The sequence below is a fragment of the Sesamum indicum genome, linkage group LG10 (genome assembly GCF_026168435.1).
Source record: "Sesamum indicum cultivar Baizhima isolate 11 linkage group LG10, ASM2616843v1, whole genome shotgun sequence".
In the NCBI taxonomy this organism is placed as follows: domain Eukaryota; kingdom Viridiplantae; phylum Streptophyta; class Magnoliopsida; order Lamiales; family Pedaliaceae; genus Sesamum; species Sesamum indicum.
Window position 1 is genome coordinate 14121278 of NC_142666.1, and position 27440 is coordinate 14148717.

Sequence of the window (27440 nt, forward strand, 5' to 3'; positions counted from 1 at the left end):
GTTGGTGAGGTGGTGTCATTAACTGCCGTATGTGAGTGTGAAGGGCTTTTCTTTTTATATTAATGTAGATAGATTACACTAATTTTAAGTATTATATTCTTTAGTCTTTACAATTTTTTAAATTGGTATATATTTATTATATATTATCCTCTAAATGTTTTTTGTAGAACCTCTGTATAAAATTAGACTTGTTTATAATTAAAACGTAAAATTATATTTTTATATGATAATAAAATTAATTATTAAGTTATAAATTTAATTAAAGAATTATCTCGATTCCTACAAATCATTATAGTTTCTCTACATCCTCTAATTTTAAATTTAAAAGGTTATTAAAATTAATAAAGTAAAATTTAAAATAATTTATATATTATAAGTATTTTAATCTGTACTAATCTATACTAATATAAAAAGGAAAGACCCTACACACTCACAAACGGCGATTAATGACACCGTTACACCAACTTTTATGAAGCCAAAAATGCCCCTTAACTTATTTAACTTTCGAAATTGACATTACTTAGTAAGTTAGTTTCTTTTAATTCTTTCTTTATTTTCTTTTAAAATATAATACATTGATTTATGTATTTTATATATAATATATTTTTAAAATATAATTTTGTTATTATATGCACGCAAGAATAACGTACAATAATAGCTAGTATAAAAAGAAAAGCCCCTTCACACTCACAAACGGCGGTTAATAACACTGCCGCACCAATTATTAAACTCAAAAATGACCTTCATGATAAAATTACTAACTTATTCAACTTTTCAAAACATATATTAATTGATCGATTATTATTGTTTTTTTTTTTTGTTTTTATTAATATAATGTACTAGTTTATTATATATTTTTTTATAATGTACTAATTTATATATCTATTTTTATTGATAATATATTTTAAAATATAAAAAATTATTTATTATATATACATAAAAATCACGTACCACATTTAATTATTAATATAAAGCCAAGAAACCGGACCGTGGACCCTAGATACAGTACTTATCGGTGATGTGGGCCCGATAATTAGTTTTTTAATGATTGAATTAATGTTGCAAACATGTTTTATTTTTCTATATCATTTTTAAAATATTTTATAATGTTGTAAATTTGTTTGATATTTCGTGTTATTTTAACATATTTTAATAAATTACGGCATCACTATTACAAAACTATCTATCATGGAACGCGGTTCCTACATATATGATATTTTATATTTTAAAATATTTTACAAATAAAATTATATGTATAAATTGATACATCACATTTCTAAAATGAATATAAAGAAGAAAGAAAGAAAGAAAGAAAAAAAAAAAACAACAAAGACAAAGAAGATAAACTTAGGGGTATTATCTGCAAAGCAATAAAATTGGTGTTACGTTGTCATAATCATCATTTATGAGAGAAAAATGCCTTCTCTTATACCAATACTAGCCGTTGTGGCAAGCCGTTTGCGTACTTATAGTAAATAAGTTTTTGCACTTTAAAATATATTATATAAGAATAAAATATATAAATTAATGTATTACACCAAAAAAAAAAATAAGTTAATGTAAAATTTGAAAAGTTGAATAAGTTAATTATAATTTAAAAGTATTTTTGGCTTTATAAAAACTTAATACAACGATGTTATTAACCGCCGCTTATTAGTGTGATTGGCCTTTCTTTTTTATATATTAGTTGTTATGGTACGCCTTCCCTGCATGCATATAATAAATAATTATTTATATTTTAAAATATATTATAAGTAAGAATTATAAGATATATAAACCAACACATCATATTTAAAAAATAAATAAATAGATAAATAAAATAAAATTAATTTACAGATATTATCGACACAAAAAATTTGGTGTGAGTGAAATTTCAATATTAGTATAAACAAATAGTAGGCTTAAAGGCAATTTTCATCCCCTAACTTCAGGTCATTCTCGTTTTAGTCCCCTAACTTACTAGGGTTCCATTTGGTCCCGTAAAACTAAAAAAAACTCAATTTTGGTACAAATTTAATCGAAAAAATGAGTCACTCGCCGAAAAAAGTCACATGTCAGGAATATGACTTTTTAAATTGGGGGTTGCATTGTGATTGGCTGAAAAAGATGATGTGGTGAACACATGGCGCAGACGTGGCGCCCAGTTGAAAAGTAAAAAAAAAAAATATGATTGACGTGGATTTAAAGGAAAAAGAACCACAAACAGACTAGCTTCTCTCTTATATTGTAGCATCTTCACCCATTTCCCCCATTTCCCCCAAAATCAAGAAGAATCCTAAAATAACCAACAAAATTGAAGAGCAATGTCTACAGTAACAAGCATGATGGAATGCAACTATGGAAGGGCAGCCATGATGTGCACGTCATGGACGAACGACAATCTGGGGAGGAGTTCATGTCGAAATTACAAGGTAAATTTCCTAATTTAATTTAAAGTTTTAGGTTTGAAAATAAAATTTTGGTTTTCCATTTTGGCAGAGAGGAGGGTGTAGATTTTTTTTATGGGAGGACCCCCCAATGTGTGAAAGAGCTAGGGTGATAATTCCCGAATTGTTAAGAAAAATCAACGCTTTGGAAGGAGATGTTGAAGCCTTGCGCACAAGCAACCGGTTTATGAGAAAGTTGATGATGATGGGCTCTCTCTGTTGTTTTTTAATTTTTTTTTTTTTTGGTTTAGTTTGGTTGTAAAGTTTGTAATGAAATGTAAGCTTATGTTTGGAATGAAATGAAAAGGCTGAAAAAGGTCTGTCCATTGAAAATGCAATTTCCCCAATTTTAATTCCCTAATTACAAAGTTATGACTTAAGTGCATAAACAAATAGCAAGGGTCTTGTTCATTGATCTCCATAGTGATGCCTGCTCGGTATCCATGATTCTCTTATTGTAAAGAAAAAGCACCAAAAAATTGTGATAGATAAATTGTACGAAATGGACATAATGAAAATACTGTCATTGTCATTGTCTAAAATTTGAAATTGTATATGACATTGAACAAAATACTGTCATTGTCAAAAACATCGTCATATACACGACTAGACAACAAAATACTGACATTGTCACAAGCAAAAATTTGAAATTGTATATGACGTTGCACAAAATACTATTATTGTCAAAAACATCGTCATATATACCAATAGACAACAAAATACGGTCATATACATCACTTGCAATCACTATACAAAATAATGTCAAACTTGCAATCACTTGTTTAACTTTAGAAACTTTTGTCCTCCTTCTTTCACTATTGGTTCACTTGCTTCAGAACGTGGCCTCGTAGAAAATAACGGCAATATTTGTCTTCCTCTAAAAGATGGAGGTGCATGGATTGTGACTCTTGATTGCAAAGTTGCCCCTGGGTTGTTCATGTGTAATTGCTCAAACATTGATGGTCCAGGCATGAACACTGGTGGAGGGGATACAGGTGTCTCCCCTTTCACATTTCTTTTTGGATCAGATTTAAATTTCTTCAAGTACCTATCCTTAAACCAATTGGTCTTCATATTTTTCACATCAAAAATTTGTGGGCATGAGTGGTGAGATTGTAGTAGATTGATTTGGAAAGTCTCTTCATCCTTTACTTTAATTGCATGCAACTTCCATTGACAATTAACATCCCCACATTCAGCATAGATCCTTCTTTTATCATTTTTTGTAAATTTCAATGTTCTTTTCGTCTTGATTGCATGTGATTGCAAGGCCTTTTTGCATTCTTTTTTATTGCTAAACATGCCAATTTCAAATGTGGGGTTATATGTTTCATCTACATTAAAAAGTGGGTATGAAGGTCCGTCACCATCCCCATCTGAATCCCTTTTCTCATCTAATTCCCTGTCATTATCCACCACATCGATTTCTTCACTAGACTCCCCATTCTCTTCATCACTATCATTTTCCCCTTCAACCCTCCCACTTTCCCTTTGAACCCCACATTTTCATCACCAACTACTAATTCACCCTCAAGTCCCTCATAATCACTATAAAAAAAGTCATCTCCCTCAACACCCTCACCCTCACCTTCAGCACCCTCAACTTCAAGTATATCCCCCCTTTTCATTCACTTCAGCCCTAAAAACGTAAAGGGCTCCTCACCCCCCTCCCCCATTTCAGTTTCAGCAACCCCTTCACCCTCCTCAACCATCTCTGCAGACCCTTCACCCACCTTAACTTCAACATAAATGAACATCTCTCTACCATTCTTCTTAATTCTCCTCCATGCCCTCTTCATATCATTATTATCAATCAACAACTTAAAGTCTTTATTCACAATTATATAAAATGCCCTATCCTTCCCTAACCCAAGACTATCACAAAACAGGTTTAGAGTTTCAATATTGATCTCCTAGGGTAATACATAATCGTATTTAGGCACTCTACCCCCCACGTATACAGCTTTAGGTATATGTCTAGCCACACCATTATAGTATAGAGATAGTGTAATGGAATCAGTGTCAGGGTTTGTATTAAAACACAAAAAAAATAAAAGCACATGTTACTGTAGGGGACCACACCATTAAAAGCATAAAACAAACAAAGAAAAGCACCATGCTCGACAGTCGACCGACAATGATAAAACAAAAATAATAAACAACCCGGTAAGAGTCCACATACGAAATACTAAACAAAAATAACCCGACAAGGGTCCACATAAACAACAAATAACAAAACCTGGCAAGGGTCAGTTTTACTCTATAGAAAACGAAAGAAAAGGTTGGAGAATACTTACGTTATTGAGGAGGAGGCATACCCATATGCCTATCCTGCCTAATGAACACCATCCTTCACTCCAAAGTGGCTTAAACTTGTTCGTCTTCACAAATGGTGGGGAGTAGATTTTGGTTTTCGCAGCTTGGGTTCGAAGGGGATTAGAGAATTAGGGCTCGGGTTCGAAGGGAATTAGGGGAATTAAAGAACAGGGATGACGCATAATCTGTTGAGGCCCCTTTAAATCCATGTCATCAGTTGACGTGGATTAAATATCCACGTTAGCCATGTTTTTTTTTTTTTTCAATTTCTAACTGGGCCCTACGTCTGTGCCATGTCTTCACCACATCATCTTTTCCAGCCATTCACAGTGCAGCCCCCAATTTAAAAAGTTACATGCTTGGCATGTGACTTTTTCCGACGAGTGACTCATTTTTCCCACTAAATTTGTACCAAAATTGAGATTTTTCAGTTTTACGGAACCAAAATAGAACCCTAGTAAGTTATGGGACTAAAACGAGAATGACCTGAAGTTAGGGACGAAAATAGCCTTTAAGCCTAAATAGTATAGATCATATCGATCGGAAGAAGAATTTGAATAGGAGTTGTTGAAATTATATAAGAACATTCTTGATAATTTAAAAAAATAGTATCGTGGTGTAAGTAACAACTATTTGTGGATGAAAATGAAACTTTCTTTTTTTATATAGGAAGTGTTTGTGAAAACTACTTTTAAAAATTAATTTTTATAGAGAAAGCTGAAAGTTGTAACATAACAAAAGTGAGTAGCATTTATTAAAAAAATAAATTAAAAAGCAAATAAAAGTTAAATTGGATAGTATTTGAGAAAAAATCACTTCTAAATAAACTTAATTGATTAAAGACTATTTTATCCCCATATATTAAAAAGATATTGTTTTTATTATATTTGCATTTGTTGTTTCTTAATAATTATTTTTCCTTAAAAAATAATAAATTTTATTTTGCTTAGTATATATGATATTTAATTTTTTGAAATATTAATAGAAAAAATAATTTTTTAATTTAATAATGCTTTCACTAAGTAATATAATTGTTGATTAATAATTAAACTTGCATGAATAAAAAAAAATTACGCCATTTAATTTATATTTTTTATGATAGATGAATAACATAATTAGACAATATAGCAAATAAAATACAAAAATTATTAAATATTTAATATGTGAAAGTAAAAATTTAATTATTGTTAAATTATTCGAATTATTTAAAAATTTCAATATCAACTTTAAGTATAATTTTTTTTAAAATAAATAAAAAATTAAATTAAATTAAAATTCTTATAATAAGATTACAACAATAAAAATTGAAATTGAATATAGTTTCAAAAAACTAAAGCAACTAGAATCATCCCCATTGGTGCTTCTAACAGCTAAGAACACTTTTTAACAATTTTAGAAGCAGAATTTGACATTTTAAATACTTCAAAAATATTTGTTTAAAGCCAAAAAATAAATACTTCAAACTATCGCATAATATAGATTATAAAAATAGATTACAAGATATATAAATTGTAGTGAAAAATGCATTTTTTTCGGAAGTATCTGTTCTTACTTACCTACTCTGCTCTAATGGACAATCTGCGGTTGTTACTCTCCGCCGTAGCTGTCGTTCTCGTCGCCGTCGTTTCGTCCCCTTCTCTTCACAAATTCTTGTCCCTAAACCGTAAGTACAACCATTCTCACTTTCTGGATTATAGCTATTTCCTTATTCTCAAGTTCAAGGTACACCGCAAGCATAGGCTGCTTCCCTATTTCACTATCGCCGCTTCTGCGCTGCCAGCTTGCTCTTCCTCCGAATGAATTTGAGAAACCCATCAAGATTCTCTGATGGAAACCCGTTTTCAGTTCATGATAGTTGATACTATAGGAGTGTGAAATATGTTAAGTGTTTTTTGTTGCTTTTCATTTTCCGGTAGAGCTTTCGTTGCGTGGCGGAGAAGTGGCGGATTTGGTGGTGATAAATGGGACTATATACACCAGCGACGCTGCTTTCCCTTTTGCTGATTCAATGGCCATTCGCAGCGGTCGGATTCTTCGAGTTGGCAACTCTTCCTCCATGCAGGTCCATTGTCTTTCTGTCTATCTATCTATCAATTTGTCCTCATCTTTTTTAGTTTCTTCCGGATGTTCATTCTTAAGTCATTTTGTATCTATCTGATATTTATATTTGCTTTCTTTGCTAGTTTTCATTTGGTTATTTGCTCATCCGAATAATTTCAGAAAAAACATGCTAGGAGAAATTATTTAATCCCCTGGAAAATATCTGTATGATGGCTGACTGCTGGAAGAAATTGAATATATGGTCATGAAGAAATTAAGCGAATAATTTTAGAAACTAGTGCTGGATGAAATAATATGTTTGTGATGAATAAATCTATTATTATCTGAAAATTGTTGACCAGAAGAAACTGAAATATGTTTGTCTAGAAATTTGTTATTGCTTGAGGTAATGTATTAAGAAAATGCTGCAATTCATTTTGGACTGCCCCAAAACTGAGTTTTCTTTAACTTTGTTCTCTTTTTCCCATTTATGTGGGTTCATGAAATTCCATCCTATTATGATGATTTGGAGGTCTATCACAAGAATTTTTGCGGACCATCTGCAATGAAATTACCGCTCAGAAAAATGAATGACATCATGTGACCTGCAGTTCGTTAATGATTTCCTTTTCTCTTGTAAATGGCCACACAATTTAGAATTAGTTTAGCTTTATTTTCTCCTTTCTTTAGCCTCATCTATCAGTTTCTTTATCTGTGTCACTCTTTTAGGCTGAGAAAGAGTACTTAGGTCGACTTTCTTCATTAAGTCTGTGTAGACAGGGTAAGCTTTCTTCTCATTGTTCTAACCACCATGCATCATTGTCTTGCTGAATCATTTCCTTCTTTGGACGCACTGGAAAATTTTGTCTTGTTTAAGCTTCCTTTTGGATGTGAAGAAATTCTTATATGAGGACTTCTTTACAAGGGAAGGAGAGCTGAAATAACCTTTACAATTTCTGTTGTGATAACTATAGTATGTCGGGTTGGCTTTCTTTCTCTTTTTTTTCCCTTTCTCTTTCTCTCTCTCTTTTTGTTTGTGTTTTATTCTTTCTTTCTAGGGTGGGGGTTGCGATGAGATTATGACATCTATTTCTGGATATTTATGACAATCATCGCGTCTTATATGTGGCGGGTGAATGCAGGATTTGGCTGGATCTGGAACTAGAACATTAAATCTTCAGGGGAAACTGGTGGTTCCTGGATTTATTGACTCACATGTTCACCTGATTTATGGAGGATTGCAGGTTCTAGATATGATTTAATTTTTGCTCGTTTACTGTGTGTGAAAAATTTAGTTGTCGCCTCCCTAATTGTGGTTCAGTAGGAGCTCTAGAGTAAAATTACTGATCTTTTAACCATATCTTTGGATTATAAAATTCTTATTTTGATTATAGACTGGAAAAAGGAAACACAGCACTTTCTGCTCTCTTCAATATGTGTCCACTTCATACTTTCTGATCTCTTTTTAATGATGCATTTGAATTTGTGCAATTATGTATCTTCAAGACTGAGAAAAAATAGCATATTAGCATTCAAAGATTTTGGGTGCGGATGCTTGCCTCTTGCTTTTCTGTTAGCTGGAAAACTAACGGTTTTCCAAATACACTTCATCTTGCATTATTTGTGGCTTTTTTGTTTGAAGTTTGTAGTTTAATTCAAATGCTATCTCATGTTCATTTCCAAACTTTGAGAATTTTATAAGACAACTGAAAGTTTCTTGGAAGGTTAAGTCTTTGGCTTGGATAAAGAAAAGTTTAAGTAGCTTAACTTGAATATTTCCCAGAAAAATGACAAATTGAATTACTCAACAGTGTGGGCTGTTGCGAGTATATATCTTTAAAAATGTAAAGTTGACTGGCTTGGGGTGAATCTTAGATATTTTACTTGTGGAAAGCAACTAAGTTAATAGTGGCTCTACTGTCTAACATGACAATCTCTCACACTCTTGTGAGTTTATCTTTCCTACGTAGTGTTTGCTTATATATTGTCGTCCAGCATTGGTGTAAGAACAACTAACTTCTACTTATCCTTTTAACTCCTACATGTGGCAGGTGTTACATATATATATAGATATATAAATAGAACTACTTGTTTAGGTGTTTGATTAATGAAAAGTTTAATGAATTTGGATACTATTTCTTAATTTGGTTGGAAGTAAAAGAAAAAAATATTTGTTCTCACCTCAAACCTGTGAAAGTTTGCTAGTAAGTGGCACTACAATCTGTTGTCATGTTGCTTATCAAGAGCTGAATGATGGATTGAAGCAATGTAATTGAAAACAGATGGCTCAAGTTCAACTCCACGGTGTCAACCAAAAAGATCAGTTTGTGAACAAGGTCAAAGAGGCAGTATCATGTAAGTCTTATTATCTTAATCATGCACACTGCGGACTTTCTCTTTACATCAATAAAACTCTGGTCCTTGAGCACTGACTGTTGATAGGATCTTATTTCCCTACTTTTGGACGGCATTATCATCAATCCTTTCTTTTTCTTTCTCATTGTGGTTTCACTTATTGTGGTTGGGTGATTCTTATGTGCATTCAGTTGCATTCTTCTGTTGCAAATGCTTCGGCATGTTGCATTTAGATTCTTGTTCATATTCTTTTGATTAGATAGAGCATGAGAAGAAATTGGGAATTTAAACTATGAACGTTTTTCCCAGTTATGTTTTGTGTGTTATATTAGGAGCATGGTTCTAATATGCTGGTTGAAAAAAATTCCTAGATTTGCAACCTGGTATCTGGTTGCAAGGTGGTGGTTGGAACAACGATCTATGGGGAGGAGAGCCGCCTATGGCATCTTGGATTGATGATATTACTCCTCATAATCCTGTGAGAAGTTTGCTTTACATTCTTAATATGCTTTGGCATTTAAAGTAGCATGTATCTGATTTTAGGTAAGTTAACATGCAGGTCTGGCTGATGAGAATGGATGGGCACATGGGTTTGGCTAACTCTCTAGCACTAGATATTGCTGGAATATCTAAAAATACAGTGGATCCAGAAGGTGGAACTATTATGAGAAACAGTATTGGAGGTATTGTTTCTATTATTGTTATTATGTTTCTTATCAAGTTGATTTTGTTTAGGGGACAATAAAACCTTCATTAGATTAATTTAACCCTTTTTAAGCTACTGGAAGTTGCCCTGATATTCATGGTTTGAATTATAGCTTTATGTGGCATTGTTTTGTGGGAAACAATAGAAGATATATATTATGGGCGTCGTCAGAATTACCTGATACAAAAGCTGTCAGCCGTACAGATGGCTCTAACTGTTGTACAGGGCTGTAGACAGTAGAAATGTTACTTTCAAATACGTGTGGAGGACAAGAAACTAGCTATATCAACTTCCGTTCTTATTTTCTTGGCTAATATACTTGGATTTGTGCTTTTGCAAGAAGATGTTGTCAGACTAAACTAAGAGTGAGTTGCGATTTGACTGAATACGTTCCTTTTTCAGATTCCTGAAGGTGTCAAAAAGCCAAAGAAATAAATTGTTATGAATAGTGAAACTCTCTGGGTGTGTTAGTCAAAACTATGGAATGTTGGCACAGTTTGGAAAATCTGTGCATCTCCCGGAGCATGCCACTGAAGAGCTATAAGACTTTATGATAATCCTTACAAATAATCTGTTTATTCTGTTCTGGAATCTGCCTTGGTGCTGTTGTCAGAACAAGGACAAATTTCTAGAAAGCAGCATTAAATGAAGATAAAGAAGTTTGCTAGACTGACATGCGCATGAAACTGAACTTGTTGTACATAAAACTACGTTCATTATATTCATCCTTCTAGGAGGAAGCTGAGAGAGAATTTTAGCAACTGTATGTTCTTAACTTGTTACGAGTTTTATCATAGAGCTTCATGATAGTGCTTGTTGCTAGACTCGCTTCCTCTGAGGAATCAGGTTTGCTTTATCAGTTTTTAGATTATATAAGTTACTAGATGTCTACTAGATGAGTAGATGGAGTCGCCTATTTACAATGCATCACTACTAGGCATCTCCATTGAAATAATCTTGCTTTATTGATTGTTAATATTTACCAAAGGATTTGCCCTCCTTATTCATGGTATTGTTACCAATCTGCGAGTATTCCTCACCAGATTTCCGCGAGACAGTATTTTGAATGTCAGAGATGGACTCATCTAAGTTCTTTTGTGAACTTCTCTTTTTATTTTTTCATTCCAGAACTTCCATATGCCTATACAGACTGTAGATACTTTGTTATCACATGCAGAACCTACTGGTTTGTTGATTGATTCTGCAATGAAGCTTGTAATGTCCTGCATCCCGGAGGTCTCAGTGGAGGAGAGGCGGGAAGCTCTGTTAAGAGCTGCCAATTATGCCTTGACGAGAGGTGTTACGACAGTTGTTGATTTAGGGCGTTATCTTCCTGGTGCATCACCAGAACTCTCGTGGGAAGATTTTTCAGGTTTCGCATACAATTCCTGAAGGATATTAATTGTAATAGAAGTACTTGTATGTCTTCTAGCAGCAATTTAGAAGGTCTCATTTATGTGATATTAAAATTAAAAGAAAAATGATCCGTTATGAGTCCTCTTCAAAGTCTAAAAAAAAGAGGACTACCAGACAACAAACTATAATGCAAAGAGAGTGCAATAATAGAACTGAGTATATTGATTCATGACAACAATTTTACGTACCCTCATTTCTTTATATTAAATTCTGCTTTCTTGATACCTGCAGATGTCTATAAATGGGCTGATTTATCAGGAAAGATGAAGATTAGGGTTTGCTTGTTTTTTCCAATGGAGACTTGGACACGGGTGCATGTAATTCACTGATCATTAATTCTTTTCCTTAATTCCATGCCGTCAAGCATTTATTTTAGATATAATCTAATGAGCCTATGAGAGTAGACCCAAAAGATCGGTTGGATTTTATTTAGTTGGAATTGGAAGTGTAGAAATATGTTTAAAACAGAAATAGAGATTTTGTGTGATTTAAATTGGTCTCTGCAGGCCCAGGAGTGAATGAAGTCTACCTCCCAATATGAACTCATGTTGCTACTCGATTTTGTCCCTATGGATAATATATACTGATCTTACATTGTGTTACTTAGTTTCAACCAGATATAGGGACATCTGATTTATTATACTTACCAAAGTTTTCTGTTCCTTGTATAGGAGCTTATAACTCAAGCAGGTCGTAAGTTGAGCCCATGGATTTATTTAGGTGGCATGAAATCTTTTGCAGATGGATCTTTGGGATCCAACAGTGCACTGTTTTATGAGGTAAGAATAATCTTTTCTTTTTTATTTTTTTTTTTCCATTTCCAAAATGAAAGAAACTCTCTTAATTCTGTTTGGCTTAAAAGAACTTCAACTGTACCACATGGAATTTAGCTCCTTCTTGGTCCAATTATTTTGTTCGTTTTCTTATGTCCAGTTTCACAATTTCAAATGAAAAAGCCTGTATCAGTTAATAGAAATGAGGATCTGCTTATGTTTCTGTAGCCATATGTTGATGAACCACTCAATTATGGCCTGCAAGTGACAGACACAGATATGCTGTACAATATGACTCTCTCTTCTGATAAAGCTGGCCTTCAGGTGCTCTCTTTTCCTATGCAGATATCATCTCCCTTCGTTATACCATCAAGATATGCATCAGTATATTGTCGTGTTTTAGTTTGTTTCAGGTTGCTGTTCATGCCATAGGCGACAGGGCCAATGGCTTGATACTGGACTTGTATAAATCAGTTGCTTCTGAGAATGGAATGAGGGACAGAAGATTTAGGGTAACTTCACTGCCATAGCCAAGATGTTTTTACAGTTAATCCTCATTTTCGTTTCTGTTTGATGCTATGTGGTTATGATGTTGTAGTACTAGTATTTTCAGTATTCTTACTGCAGTAGGAATTTACAGATTGAGCATGCTCAGCATTTGGCTCATGGGGCAGCTGCCAGGTTCGGGGAACAAGAAGTTATTGCCTCAGTGCAGGTTCCTTTTCTCCTGGATCCCCATTGTTTGAATTTTGATCACTGGAACTCAATATACAGTCAATCTGTATCCTTTTCCTAAGTATGGATTTCAGTCTTATGAAGTTGAGCCATTTTTAGGGATGTCAACAGGTCCAGGTTAGACCCGGACCCAGAACTGGAACCGGGTCCTTTTAACATTTTTATTTTATTGTATATTTATACATATATGAAAAATTTGTAGACTTATTATACATAAAAGTAATACTTTTATATATTAAACTAATGATAGATAATATTTTGTTGTTTTAATGTTTATATGAGTAATATATAATTTGAAAGTTTTAAAATCGTATAGATGCACATATAAATTTCCTCCAAAAAAATTATTTTTCAATAATATTATTGCCTCATTATAAAGTTATGGCTGTATATGTTAAAGAAAAAAACCAAAATTTTTCAATATTTTAAAAATTTTAAACCTGGTCTGACTCGCTGAGTCCCGGATTTTCCAGGTCTGTCCATTTTCATCCCTAGCCATTTTTCAGAAATGCAAATATATGTAGATGCAGGGTCAGGTTTTTCAACTGCTCTATGTCAAGTGTTCACATACCATAACAGTGTCCAATTATTCATTTCGGTCTCAAACCTTAATGCGCTGGTCTGGTAATTAGCATACTTTCTTTCAAAATGGAAAAAGAATATTGGTAGTGTACTCATAGCATTGGTAAACATATCTCTTGTGCATGAATCCATACAATGACCACATAAGGATTGATTGTTGAGGGGAAAAACATGATGCCCATCAGATTGAAACTGGTTATGGAACCTGAGTTCTAGGTCTCTGACAAGTTTGCAGTTTCATGATTGAGGATTGTTGATGAAAATTTTTCGAGAAGTGATTATGTACATTTTAAAGCATTTCCAGCATAGCTTTGGTGAGTATGGTGGACAAATCTTTGTTTTGAAAGGATACTTTTGATCCATGTAGCATGTCAAGTGTGATGGCTCTACTCAACTTGATTTTATATCGGTGACGGTTACGTTGTCTGTTGATTGAATAAGGATCTGTTGATTGAATAAGGAGTGCTGCTATCGAAGTTCTAACTGCAGCTTCAATAATTGACGACAGCCTGATCACTTATTAGATGATGCTGATTCTGCCAGAAAAAAACTTGGGGTTGAGAGAGCAGATGGAGAATCATACTTATTTCATTCCCTCCTTGCCGGCAATGCGCAGTTGGCACTTGGCTCTGACTGGCCAGTGAGAACAACTCATCCCTGGCGACTTTGGTTCCACAACATATTATATTTGATCTAATTGTCTAAATTTCTTGCTCCTTGCTTGGGTCTGGCTAATTCGCTTTCTCACTTCAGGTAGCTGACATGAATCCTTTGGGAAGCATAAAGACAGCAGTGAAAAGAGTACCTCCTGGTTGGACAAAAGCTTGGGGTCCATCCGAACGCCTTAGTCTGAGTGATGCGTTGAATGGGTAAGCACCACTATATTTTGCTGATGCTTTCATGTGCACCACCAGTCGTCTGTCCTATTTTTGTACGGATATCTTATGTAAGTTCAACAATCAACTTCAACCTTGTGCTATAAGAACTTGTAGCATCTACTGTAGGTGACTAAGCTTAACGAACAAATTAGCTAACATTTAAATAGAGTTCGAGTCGGCCCAGCTTGATGTTGTCATGCATTTCGTCCCTTCCCCTTTCCTGTATACTGTGGATTAAAATCATGACCTGGCAGGTACACCATTTCAGCTGCTCGTTCGTGCTTCCTTGATGAGGACATCGGGTCACTCTCTCCTGGTAAAATGGCAGACTTTGTGGTTCTATCCGTGGATTCATGGGATAAGTTTGCTGCAGAAGCTTCTGCTTCTGCTTCTGTTGAGGCTACATACGTCGGTGGATCACAAGCATACTCCAAGAGTCTTAACGAAGACCTGTGAAGTGGAGTGGTGAAAAGGTAATGTCATTGATGACCACATCTTTCACGTTGTGTTGCTCGACAGGAGAATGCTTTCTTGACTGTCGTCTTCTAACTTACGTGCAAGTCTAGGAATCGAGAAACTCATGGCCGCCTCGTCATAGACGTCCGATGGTCATAGTCCAAGGTTCATTTGCTAGAACCTAAGAATCGTTGTTTGCATCACACTCTGTTGTTTATCTTTGTACCTGCTCGGTTGTGGTAATGTCTTGTGATCGTCTTCATAAGTGAAATTGCATCAGTAGCTTTTATTCAACGACAACTCTTGTTAAAATCAAATTTCAACTGAAATATATATATATATATATAAGTATTTGTGACATGGATAATTGTAACAAAAAGTTTTAAATTTATAATATTCGAAATATAATAAAGAGAATAAACATGAGCAGAAATTTATAATAAATATGTACTTTTATCATTATTCTACTTCATTTTTTTTTATGATTTTTAATTTTATTTGTTTTTACATATTATATATTTAAAGTAAATTATTATAGTTTTATTTATTTTAAAATGCAATTCAAGACAGGGGTACTAATTTGTAATATTATTAATTAGGATAAATTATATGAACACCTCTTGACATTAGATTTAATTATACAAATCTCTCTTATCCTTCGCAAAATTACAATTATTTCTCTTGAAATTGTAATTATAATTACAGTACAAATCCTATATACAAGCAAAATTTTATAAGACCCTTGAGATAAATTACACTGACTTTCCCCTTAAGTGGCGTACTCATAATTTTATAAAGATCAAATGAAATATTTATATAATTAAATCTAATTTCAAAGAGTATCAATATAATTTTATCGATTAATAAAAATGAATAAGTGAGTAGGAATAAAATTAGCAGCATGAGCAGGAGGACAAATCAAGGTTCCTTGTAGGAGCTTATTTGCAGGACAGGCCCTCCGCCAAGAAATTCGAAATTGTGAATTTGTAGAAGGGTGTAAGTATAATTTTAAAATATGAAATTCACCTCAATAATCGGTGGACTGTTAATATATTTTTATAAATATGAAATAATAATATTATAGACAGGTTAATATTCTTTTTTTGTAAATTTTTATGTTCAAGTTTAGGCATTAAAATATTAAAGAATTTAGAAAATTTGTTACTTATATAAGCTTTAAATTATTTTTAAACTATTTATATCATTATTTTAGTTCATGAAAGTATTAGGTTTATGTATTATATATAATTATAAATAAATTACATGTGTTTTTGTATATCTAAAAATATTATTTTATATAAGTAGATGTAAAATATACAAAAAGAATTTAAAAACAATAATTGGGATGAGTACGGGTCCAAACTATTAAGACACTAATCCGCTCGAAACCCATCTAAAACTTTCGACTCGTCCTGATTGGGTCGACTCGGGTCCAATTCTGGCCTATTGTCATCCCTACATAGCTTCCACATGCTCCGGTCCAGACCAGCAACTTTTACAAATCGAGGTAGTATGAATTACTTTAGATAATTGTTAGGATTGAATTAAATATAACTATATTGAGTGGCTCAATTTTATCTTTACTGATATTGATGACGTATCGAATATAAGTAATATATTATTTTTATCTTTTATTATAATTTTGAGATTAAATTATAAACTAATTTAATTTTTTTCTAGAATACCTTGACCCACTCCCAAACCTGTCAATCCCCATCGCCCCTCCACCCATCTAGCATCATCCCTCAACCCCCTCTACCCGCTTGGTGTGCCTATATTTGCGGTCGTATGTAGGAATCAGGTCATATTTTTAATTTTTTTTATTATGATGCTGGCATGCATCCCACATCGATTATAAATGAATAGTTTATATTACCCCTAAAACCTTCTATCTCTAGCAAAGCGGCTTTAAGGACTAAACGACGAGACTCTGCTGAGGAGGACAATTTAATCACATCATACACTGTATCATTGTTGTAACAAATGCTTTAGTAATTTCTTTATACTCTTTTTTTTTTTTTTTTTTTTCGGTTTTTCTTAGATCACATGCTCATTGTTTAGGGAGTGTTTGTGGGAGCTCCGTAAAAGTACTTTTCAGCTCTCGGGTTCATAAAAGTATTTTTAAGGTATTTGGGATGACAGTTTCTGCTTCCAAAACTGCTACAAAAAGCACTTTTAAGCCAAAAGCTAGAAGCATCTTGGTGGTTTTTTTTTTAAATAAATTCAACTTATTTTGGACTATTTTACCCTTATTATAATAATATTAATTCGATTTTACCCATTTTCGAAATTGCTCATCTAAGTTGATGCTAGAATTTTCAAATTATTTGAATAATTTATCACAAATAAAATTTAATATTTTAAAATTTTTATGTTCTATTTTCTGTATTATTGGATATTATTCCTATATCATACAAAAATATAAATTAAATTGCAATGATTAATTAAAAAATATAATTTTTTGGAAAATCATGTAAGGTTATTTATTGTGCATGAATGAACAACTATATTACATAACCAGAACATTATTGAATTAAACATTCAGTTTGTTTAATAATATTCAATATTTCAATAAAATAAATAACAAATATTTGTAAAATTAAATATAAGATATACTAATGGAAAGAATATTTATTATTGTTTGAGAAAAAATATTATTATCAAAAGACAAGTGCAAATGTTAACTAAACATAGTATCTTTTTAACGTGTGCCGATAAAACAGTCTTTAACCTTTTAAATTTATTTTAGAAGTACTTTTTTGCAAATACTACTTTTATCTGTTTTTCACTGTTTTTACAAATACTACCCACTTTTAATTCTGCTACAACTTTCAACTTTTTCTACTAAAATCACTTCTCCAAAAACAGAAATTTTCGCAAACACTCCCTGGGCCATTTTAGGGTCTTACTTATTTTGGTCTGTCATTTATTCTAAAAAAATTAAATTAATTAATTACTTAACTCCCCCACTTATCATGTCTTCTAAAGCTACTTTTTGATATATTTTTTTTTCCTTATACATTTCTTTGTCTCTCTAATTTATATATTATCTTCTTTTATCCATCAAGATATTTACCTTAATTTATTATCTTATACATATTTTTGGGTACTTTTTACTATAAAAAAAATTAAATAATATAATTTATAAATATTTTATTTTAAGTAATTTTTAGAAATTATGCGCATAAAATGCTGTATTTATCACTTTTGATCTTCTCTCATAAATTTTAAAATTCAGTTTAAAATGTTAACATCTTTTTCATGGATTTTAACACAATATCAATATTTTTAAGCAAGTCATATAAACTTACAACATAAATTAAGTTCAATTTTAAGCAAATTAAAATCAATATTTGTTTATATTGATGATTAAATAAAATTAAATTACACAATATAAATTATCAAAATTTAAAATTAATTAGTATTAAATTATATATCTCACGACACTACCAAAAAATTGAGCTTTCTCTACTCTACAAACAACCACGATGTTAAAGTTGTGGTAAATCAGTATTATTAATCATGATTAAATAAAATCAAAATAAAAACTTAAATTTTTACCACGACTAATCAATATTCGCCATAATTTTTAACCATCGCCAAAATAGTTGTCATGACTAATGTTTTGGCCATACTTGCGGAAACAACAGGTAATGGCCGTTTCAAAGCCATAATTAATTTTATATTTGCCACAGTTTCTTTTGTAACTAGGTAATTAGTCGTAATAAAAAATTATATTTTTTTTAATGCAAGCAAATAATTTCCAATCTCAATATTGTCATCATTCAAGATTTATCTCATATCCAATCACGTATTTGCTTTTAAAATATATTTTTTAATTTAATAAATCATATGAGTGCTAACTCGGCAACAAAGTCAAGATGGCCGAGCGGTCTAAGGCGCCAGTTTCAGGTACTGGTCCGAAAGGGCGTGGGTTCAAATCCCACTCTTGACATTTTTCTTCCTCTAACCAAAAGAACATTACCTCATTTTTGGACAAAATTACTTTTGTTTACTAATATTATGATTCTCTTATTCATTGATACTCAATTTTAAATTATTTTTTTAATTGCATTTTTTTTTATAAGCGTTTTACACAAAAAATAAAAATAAAAATTCGTTGATTTGGTAATTTATTTATGTTTTTGGGTCTGCCCTCTAACTTTCACTTTGATACTCGAATGGAATAATTGTTTTTAATTAATTCTTTATCTATCTTTCTTTATTTTTATCTCTTTTTTGGATTTCCACATTAATTTTTTCTTCCTGTATTTTAATTCATAAGAATATGAAACAAATTGTGTAAATAAAATTTTAGTAAAAGATATTTATAATTTTCAAATTTTGCTTACGTTTGACTGATATAATTCTGTCATGCTTAGTTTGGTTCATGTGATAGGATTAAGTATGATGAAATTAAGTGGAATGAGAAGTGATTCGCTGAATATTGTTTTGACGTATTGTGATGTATCGTATTTGATGTGATAATATAATATGACGTTTGGTTGAAAAGTTTATCTTTGTTTGAGTTATTTAATGTTGTAATCTGTGAATAACTTGAAATGCAATTTTTTAAATAAAAGTTTGTGTGGGATATTTCATTTTTTTCATATTGATATAATACGAAGTTCAAAATAGACATTCAAAAAACAAAAAAGAAAGAGCGAATATTTAGTTTTTTTAAAAAGAAATACAAAAATATGGGAAAAATCTATTTTTTAAAATTTAATAATTAAATAAAACTCAAAAAAAAAATTAAAAGTCCACAAATATTACTCTTAAATTATTATAAAAAGGGATAGAAGTAGATAGTAGAGAGAGCGGGAGGACATTTAAATAATAAATTTTTTTAGTCCTGCCTTAATAATCGATGGGATCGAATATTTGAAGATGGGATAGATCGAAAATACTCTTCATAAGTTAGTGTTGGGTGGAGAGCAGAAATACCTATTCGACTATTGCAGCGGAATATAGAGTACAAAACTCTTTAATAGACCAAAATAATTACACGAATTATAATAGTTACAAAAATCATTATATATGAATAAATCAAACGAAAGGAGTACTATAGTATCAATTAGGCTCAGATTCAAACCAATATCCTTTGAACACACAAGAGGCCGCACCCACACCCCGATTCACGGTTGCACTACTACCCGAAGAACACCACAAAGGTTTTGTCCCTCGATCATACAAATCTCTCTCTTTCTTGGTCACCGAGACCTTAATCACACAGATTTCACAAAGAAGATTGAAAAATAGAAAATGATTGTTCGGGTTTTCTCTCTGTTTTTTGGGTGTCTCTTGGTGGAGGAGGAAGAGGCCTTTATATAGGGATGAAGACTAGCTGGATAAGGACAACAATAGAGTCCTTCCTCAAGTAACTTTGTTGGCTAAAGAAGACTCATGGAAGTTGGAGACTTGAAAAGATAAGAGAGAATAACGATGAGCACTCTCCGGATCGGGTCGAACGGGTCGTGGATCGGATAGTGGGCCGTCCGAGCGAATCGGATAAGTGGGTCTCTAAAAACTTGGGCTACAAAAATATAACATACTCCCCTTTGGACCAAGTCCTTTAGAGGAACAGGTCCGGAGTTAGGATCTGGTTTTTCTCATCACTACCTAGGGGCCCGCTCCGGTGTACCTATAAAATAAAGATGTTAGTAATAGAATATCTAAAGCACAGAGCATAGCACACAGCTCGATTAGCACTAAGCACTTTTAGCACACAGCAATTAACACTAAGTTTCAAACAAAAGGCTATAGCATATTGCCACCGAGGCACATTCACAAAGAATCATCTAACCACAAAAGGCTCAACAAACCACTTAGGTTCAAACGATCATATTTCACGAAAACTCAATTAACCACTTAGGCAAATTCACGCCATCAAGGCACACAAAGAACTCAATGAGCTACTTAGGCATTTACATACGACCACTAAGGTATAATCATATAGCCACATAGGCAAAATTGAACATCCACTTAACTTTTAAAACACTTAGCCACTTAGGCTCAAGACACAAAGTCTTATTATATTCAAGGGAACATTGCACAACGCAAACACAAGAATTATGAATTGATACAAAATCAATAAACTGTTGATTCTTGTTCTTCAATCACTACGTTTGTTTCTTCCCTCTTATTAAACCGTTTTCTTTTGCAATCTTTTATAAAATGACCTTTTTTTCCACAATTATAGCATCTCCTATCTTTATCCTTCACTTCTTCTTTGTTATCACTAGACTCGGAACTATTGTGTTTTTCATACCTCTCTTTCCCATGTCTTTTATGGAAGAAATTTCTATACCTAGATTTTCCTCTAACAGAATTAACCTCATATTGGTTGCTGCTAGGTCTATTCGTTTTTAGGTCAATCTCTTTGCTTTTTAGACCATTCACAACAGTATCAAGGTTCACGCTATCTCTACCGTATTTAATAGCAGCTTTTACATCAGAATAAGTATCAGGTATAGCATTCAAGAGCACAATAGGAGAATACTCATCAATATTTTTATCACCAGTCAACTTTATGTCTTGAACAAGTTTAGTAAAATCATCCAAATTCTCATCAATGTTCTTAGACAAATCGAGTTTGTATCTAAAAAATTTTTCAAGTAAGAACAGTTTACTCGGTAGGGAAGTTTCAGTATAAAGCTCTTCTAACTTTTTCCATAATTTTTTCGCAGAAGTTTGTTTCCCTACTTTTCTTAAAACATTATCTGATAGATTAAGAATAATAGAAGAGTAGGCGTATTCATCAGTTTCAAGTAGTTTTTCTTCAGAAATATTTTCCGCATATCTACCATCTATAGCTTTGAAAACTTTTTGCTGAATCAAAATCCCTTTCATTTTCTGTTGCCAAATTGAAAAATCAGACTTCCCATCAAAAGGTTGCAAGAAATATCCCGACATATTAGAAAAATGAGTCACAATCACAGAAATTAAGAATGATCCCGGTTAAGCTCAACTAGATATCCGCAACCTCAAGGGTTCGGCCAAGTGAGTGTTTTGAATAGGCCAATAATAATATCTCACAGAATTTTCAACAAAAATGCAGCCGTATTTCGAGAGGATTAAAACAGATTTTTCAAACAGAATATTTTCAAAAGATGAGCACTTAATCAGAGGATATTGATTTTCGGAAAATATTGCACATAGACACTAAGTAGAATAAGAAATTTTCAGCACTAGTATCGACCAAAAACAGTGAAAACAGCACCAATTTCTGCAGCCAAAAACAGCAAATTTCTGCACCAAATTAATGCTCAAAACAGCAAAATTTCTGCACCAAATTAATGCTCAAAACAGCAAATTTCTGCAGCAACTTAACGCTCAAAACAACAAAATTTCTACAGCAACTTTCCGGCCAAAAATGTAGAGATCGCACAAAGCGAAAGGGAACAATCTTACCGGCGTTGGAGACGGAGATAGAAACCAGTGGCTCTGTTACCACTGTTGGGTGCAGAGCAGAAATACCTATTCGACTATTGCAGCGGAATATAGAGTACAAAACTCTTTAATAGACCAAAATAATTACACGAATTATAATGGTTACAAAAATCATTAGATATGAATAAATCAAACGAAAGGAGTGCTATAGTATCAATTAGGCTCAGATTCAAACCAGTATCCTTTGAACACACAAGAGTGCCGCACCCACACCCTGATTCACGGTTGCACTACTACCCGAAGAACACCACAAAGATTTTGTCCCTCGATCACACAGATCTCTCTCTTTCTTGGTCACCGAGACCTTAATCACACAGATTTCACAAAGAAGATTGAAAAATAGAAAACGACTGTTCGGGTTTTCTCTCTGTTTTTTGGGTGTCTCTTGGTGGAGGAGGAAGAGGCCTTTATATAGGGATGAAGACTAGCTGGATAAGGACAACAATAGAGTCCTTCCTCAAGTAACTTTGTTGGCTAAAGAAGACTCATGGAAGTTGGAGACTTGAAAAGATAAGAGAGAATAACGATGAGGACTCTCCGGATCGGGTCGAACGGGTCGTGGATCGGATAGTGGGCCGTCCGAGCGAATCGGGTAAGTGGGTCTCTAAAAACTTGGGCCACAAAAATATAACAGTTAGTATTGAAAGCATCGGCATATAATATCATGAATTAAATGTGTGATTATATATAAGAGGCAATCATATTCCGTTACCACCAACTTCATGGTGATGGGTTCGATTGTTAGTTAGTAAAATGTGGGGTCTTAATTAATATAATTATGAATTTAAAAAAAAATGAAATGTGAATGTACAAGAGTTGCATATGTAAATAAAGAGATAGGTAAAGAGTATGCAATAAAGATAGAAAGAAAAAAACTTGTTCATTATTATTGTGGAGTTTTCTTTTGATATGCAGGCCATGCGGTTGACATGATAATGAAAAAAAAGATGAAAAATGAAAATAAGAGACATGTAATATTATATTTCATGTGATAGAAAAGTGACTTGGTGGGCTAGCGTAGAGGTTAGATCCTTTATTATCGAGGGGGATGGGATAAGTCTGTAAGGAAGTCACCTCCGAAAGTAACCCAACTTTTGTGATTGGAGATCCCAAGAAGAAGGTTCAATAGGTAGGAACAAACTGCACTGTGTGACTTTTATATAGCACATTATTTTGAGGAGAGTATTAACTACTACTACTACTACTACTACTACTACTACTACTAATAATAATAATAATAATAATAATAATAATAATAATAATACAATATCTCATTCCCATCCTTAAGGTGAAATGCTATAAAAATGTGATGTTAGGTTGGACTTTGACCCTTAATGAGATCGAATACGGGATTTCCGTGATGTATGGGTCACACGTACCTTTGGAGGGCTCACCTAAGTGAGAGTTGCCGTAGGCTGTGGCTATGGGTTTGGGCTAACCGTAGAGACCTCACGAGAATCAAGATCAGAGCGTAAGGCCAGTAACACGGTCACCCACTATAACTATGTCCTAAAGTCAATATCATATGAGTGGTAATTGAAGTTTGGCTCAAGGGACATAATTCACGACAAAGTTCATTATTGCTCCCTCAAATGAATATTTCCAACACTAAGTATATGTTCAAGCCCGGAAGGTACATTTACCAATTGCATGGTATAAATTACCATCTATTTCATTTCATATTTTAATTTCAAAAATTTTAAACCTAGCGGAGGCTGTTGGAAATAAGCTGTAAAATTTTCTAAATAAAATTATTTTCAACATTTAATTATTTCATGATTTTCACTAATTACCTCATTATATTTCCACTTTATTATAGTATTCATTATATGACTATTGGACTTTTAATATTCATTTTATGACCCACTTATGGTCTTCTCTCGTCTCATCCTAGTCTCAGCTTATCTCTAATTCCAAGCTTGTGAACTTAAGTTTCGGTAAAAAAAGGCAACTGAGTGTTTTTTGAGGTGTTCATCAGTATAGTGTTGTACTTAATGAACTATAATCGTATTATCCTGAAAAAGATAACAATATACTCAAAGCACTTGATACGGGGCATTTAATTTCTTCAACGCAAGCAATTCCATTGCGATTTAGTTAAGTGTGAATCATTCAGTTGTGATGTCGTCACCTGTCATGCTCAACTGTCCGTTGTCGCCAAATCTTGATGAATATTTCACCAGTCTCATTGTTGAATTACAATAGCAATTGCAAGACAGGCTTGATGAGATAGAAGAACTATGGAACGACTTACCCAAACATGTCTACTACCATCACTGGGCCGAACGGAGGTTTGATGAGTTGGGTGATAATAACTCAATTCCCTTATGGGAAATTGAAGCTCTAAAGTCAGAACATGAAGTTGAAATGCAATAGCTTCAACAAGAGAATCAACAACTTCGTGATCAAGTAGATAACCTTAGAGAACAAATAGACTAGCTAGCTGAGATGATACCAGACAAATCTGAGGAGGATCCTGAAGAGGACCCCATGAAATATCCGGATGACGATTGTATGTGACCGTTAGAAGAGGAATTGGGGGCAATTATGTGAAATTATAGCTAAAGTGTGCAGCAGCTTTCATGCTCAGAAACTTGCCATTACAGTTCAGACACAAAGAAGAAGGAAGAAGCGTAATACGTTGTTTAACGTTTTTCTCTAGTAGAAGCGCTTTTATTATTTCAAGTTGTGTTTAGGCTTTGTGCGTTTTATTATGTTGTGAACATGTTTTTATTAGTAAAGCTTCAGTTAGTTTTGTTAGTTATAGGCTGAAGCCTATATATACTTCACTGTACTCATCCGCTTGAATGTATGAAAACAGAGCATCAATCTCAGATTTTACTTTGAAGAATTACTCTTCCTTCTTACAATCAAAATGTTTACTTCCATAGCTTCCGTTGCAAATTTCACATGGTATCAGAGCCATCTTTGATGGTCTCTGATTCCTCCTGCATTTCTTTTTAAAACAAGAAAACCAAGAACTGCTTCTTCGAATACAAGAACTCCAGAATTCTTCAAATATGGCTGAGGACACAAATGCCCTCAAGGTACAGCCTAGCGACAATCCAGGCTTGGTCCTGGTTACTACACTCTTGGATGGGACTAATTTTCTATCCTGGAGCAGATCGATAAAACTTGGCCTAAGGACAAAAATGAAACTAAGTTTCATTAGTGCAGATATAAAGAAACCTGAAGAAAATACAAAGGAGATGGAACAATGGGACAGAACGGATTCTATGGTTACATCATGGATCTTGAACTCTATTTCACGGGAAATAGTAGAAAGCTTTATGTACACTAATTCAGCAAGGGAATTATGGGTCGAATTGGAGAATAGATTCGAACAAAGCAATGGCCCGTTAGAATATCGGCTGAAGAAGGAGCTTGGGGCACTCACACAAGGTTCTTTAACTCTTTCAAACTACTTTGGAAAACTCAAGAAATTGTGGGACGAATTGGCGTGCATCACTTACACGCCAAAGTGTACTTGTGGGGCAGCAAAGGAGACTTCAGAAATCGAAGAACATGATCAAACCATTCAATTCCTTATGGGATTGAATGATGTCTATGACCATGTGAGGAATCATATCCTCATAATGGAACCTATACCAGCAGTTAGTAAAGCTTATGCAATAGTGCATAGAATTGAAAGCCAGAATGAAGAAAATACAACACAGACTCGTACACCTCAAAATGTGGCAATGTAGGCATATAAGAAGCCAGAATTTCAGAAAAGTCTCCAAAAGAACAGAAACCTCCAAGACAAAAGGCAACTAATATGCAAAGAATGTGGGAAATCAGGCCATTTAAAGGAGGCATGCTTTGAAATTCATGGCTATCCCGAATGGTACAAGGCCCTGATGGAACAAAGGAAATGGAATGCAAGCACAACCAACAAGGCAGTAGCAACTATTGAAATGAAGGGCACTGGTAACAATGCTGTTGATGAACAGACAATTGCAAGAATGTTCAGAAATGTATTCCACAAATTTCTTGGAGGGTTGAAGCCACAGACATCACACTTGAAGGATGAAGACAGATATGATTTCTCAGGTATAACTTCACACTTGGGAAATCAGGCCATTTAAAGGAGGCATGCTTTGAAATTCATGGCTATCCCGAATGGTACAAGGCCCTAATGGAACAAAGGAAATGGAATGCAAGCACAACCAACAAGGCAGTAACAACTATTGAAATGAAGGGCACTGGTAACAATGCTGTTGATGAACAAACAATTGCAAGAATGTTCAGAAATGTATTCCACAAATTTCTTGGAGGGTTGAAGCCACAAATATCACACTTGAAGGATGAGGACAAATATGATTTCTCAGGTATAACTTCAGAACCAAAATCCTTCAACACTGAAATGTTTGATGCATGGATTATTGATATTGGCACTACTTCACATATGTGCAATAATGAATTAATGTTCACCAATAAAGGAGACAATCTAAGAAATTACATCTTGCTGATGGAACAAAGCATAGAATAAAGAAATCATGAGATATAAAACTGAGTAGTAAAATCATATTGAAATATGCTTTGTATGTGCCTGATTTGGAGTTCAATTTACTTTCTGTCAGCAAGTTATGTGCATCCCTTCCTATCAACATTAAATTTCTTAAATCTTGTTGTGTTATGCAGGAGCACAAGACTAAAGAAGTCATTGCAGTGGCCTGCTTAGTAGGGAACCTTTACATCTTGAATTCACAATCATTTGACAAGAAAACTTAAATGAATTCAATAACAGGCATAGTGAATTTGGCCTTCATGTTTCACAAGTTCCCTTGAATGTATGGCACAATAGATTAAGACATGTATCCCACAATGTATTTCTGCACACAGGATTATCAAAATCTGCTAAAATCTTGAGTTTACATGTGAAATATGTCCCCAAGATAAGCAGCAGAGATTACCTTTTCCTATAAGTGTATCAAATTCTAAAGAATACTTTGAATTACTTTATATTGATCTATGGGGACCTTATAATGAATATTTCCATTTCTAAATGCACATATATGCTCACAATTGTGGATGATTACGCTAGATGCACTTGGACCTATCTCATGCAGCAGAAATATCAAACTGTAGAAATACTGAAAGTCTTCCATAAAATGATCCTCACTCAGTTTAACACTAGGATCAAAAGGATAAGAAGTAATAACGGCAGTGAGTTCATGGGAGAACAGTGTCAGAACCTTTTTAAAGAAGGAATTGTGCATGAAACAACATGTGTATATACTCCACAGCAAAATAGAGTAGTTGAGAGAAAACATAAGCATTTGTTGCAGGTAGCTAGGTGCTT

The 27440-nt window shown here is 33.3% G+C and overlaps 2 protein-coding genes and 1 non-coding gene across 4 annotated transcripts; all 3 read left to right on the forward strand.

The window, feature by feature from the left end:
* The first annotated feature begins 6246 nt into the window (after window positions 1–6246).
* LAF3 (Amidohydrolase family) lies at window positions 6247–14977 on the forward strand. 2 transcript variants are annotated; one of them, XM_011093535.3, is made up of 16 exons: window positions 6247–6405; window positions 6659–6804; window positions 7925–8026; window positions 9065–9137; window positions 9509–9615; window positions 9697–9820; window positions 11021–11215; window positions 11491–11576; window positions 11931–12038; window positions 12261–12356; window positions 12446–12544; window positions 12673–12747; window positions 13858–13989; window positions 14103–14218; window positions 14482–14700; window positions 14794–14977. In XM_011093535.3, exons 1-15 carry the CDS (start codon window positions 6264–6266, stop codon window positions 14681–14683), a joined length of 1803 nt encoding a protein of 600 aa, XP_011091837.1. In that variant the 5' UTR covers window positions 6247–6263; the 3' UTR covers window positions 14684–14700; window positions 14794–14977. The 2 variants fall into 2 exon arrangements, with proteins under 2 accessions (XP_011091837.1, XP_011091836.1); XM_011093534.3 differs by having other exon boundaries at window positions 14482–14977.
* A 3581-nt stretch (window positions 14978–18558) lies between these two features.
* On the forward strand, window positions 18559–18638 carry TRNAL-CAG (transfer RNA leucine (anticodon CAG)). Its single transcript has one exon. It is a non-coding gene; the product is annotated as a tRNA-Leu (tRNA).
* A 6517-nt stretch (window positions 18639–25155) lies between these two features.
* Window positions 25156–26223, forward strand: LOC105172236 (uncharacterized). Its single transcript, XM_011093608.1, has 2 exons — window positions 25156–25749; window positions 25843–26223. Exons 1-2 carry the CDS (start codon window positions 25156–25158, stop codon window positions 26221–26223), a joined length of 975 nt encoding a protein of 324 aa, XP_011091910.1.
* The last annotated feature ends 1217 nt before the right edge of the window (window positions 26224–27440 follow it).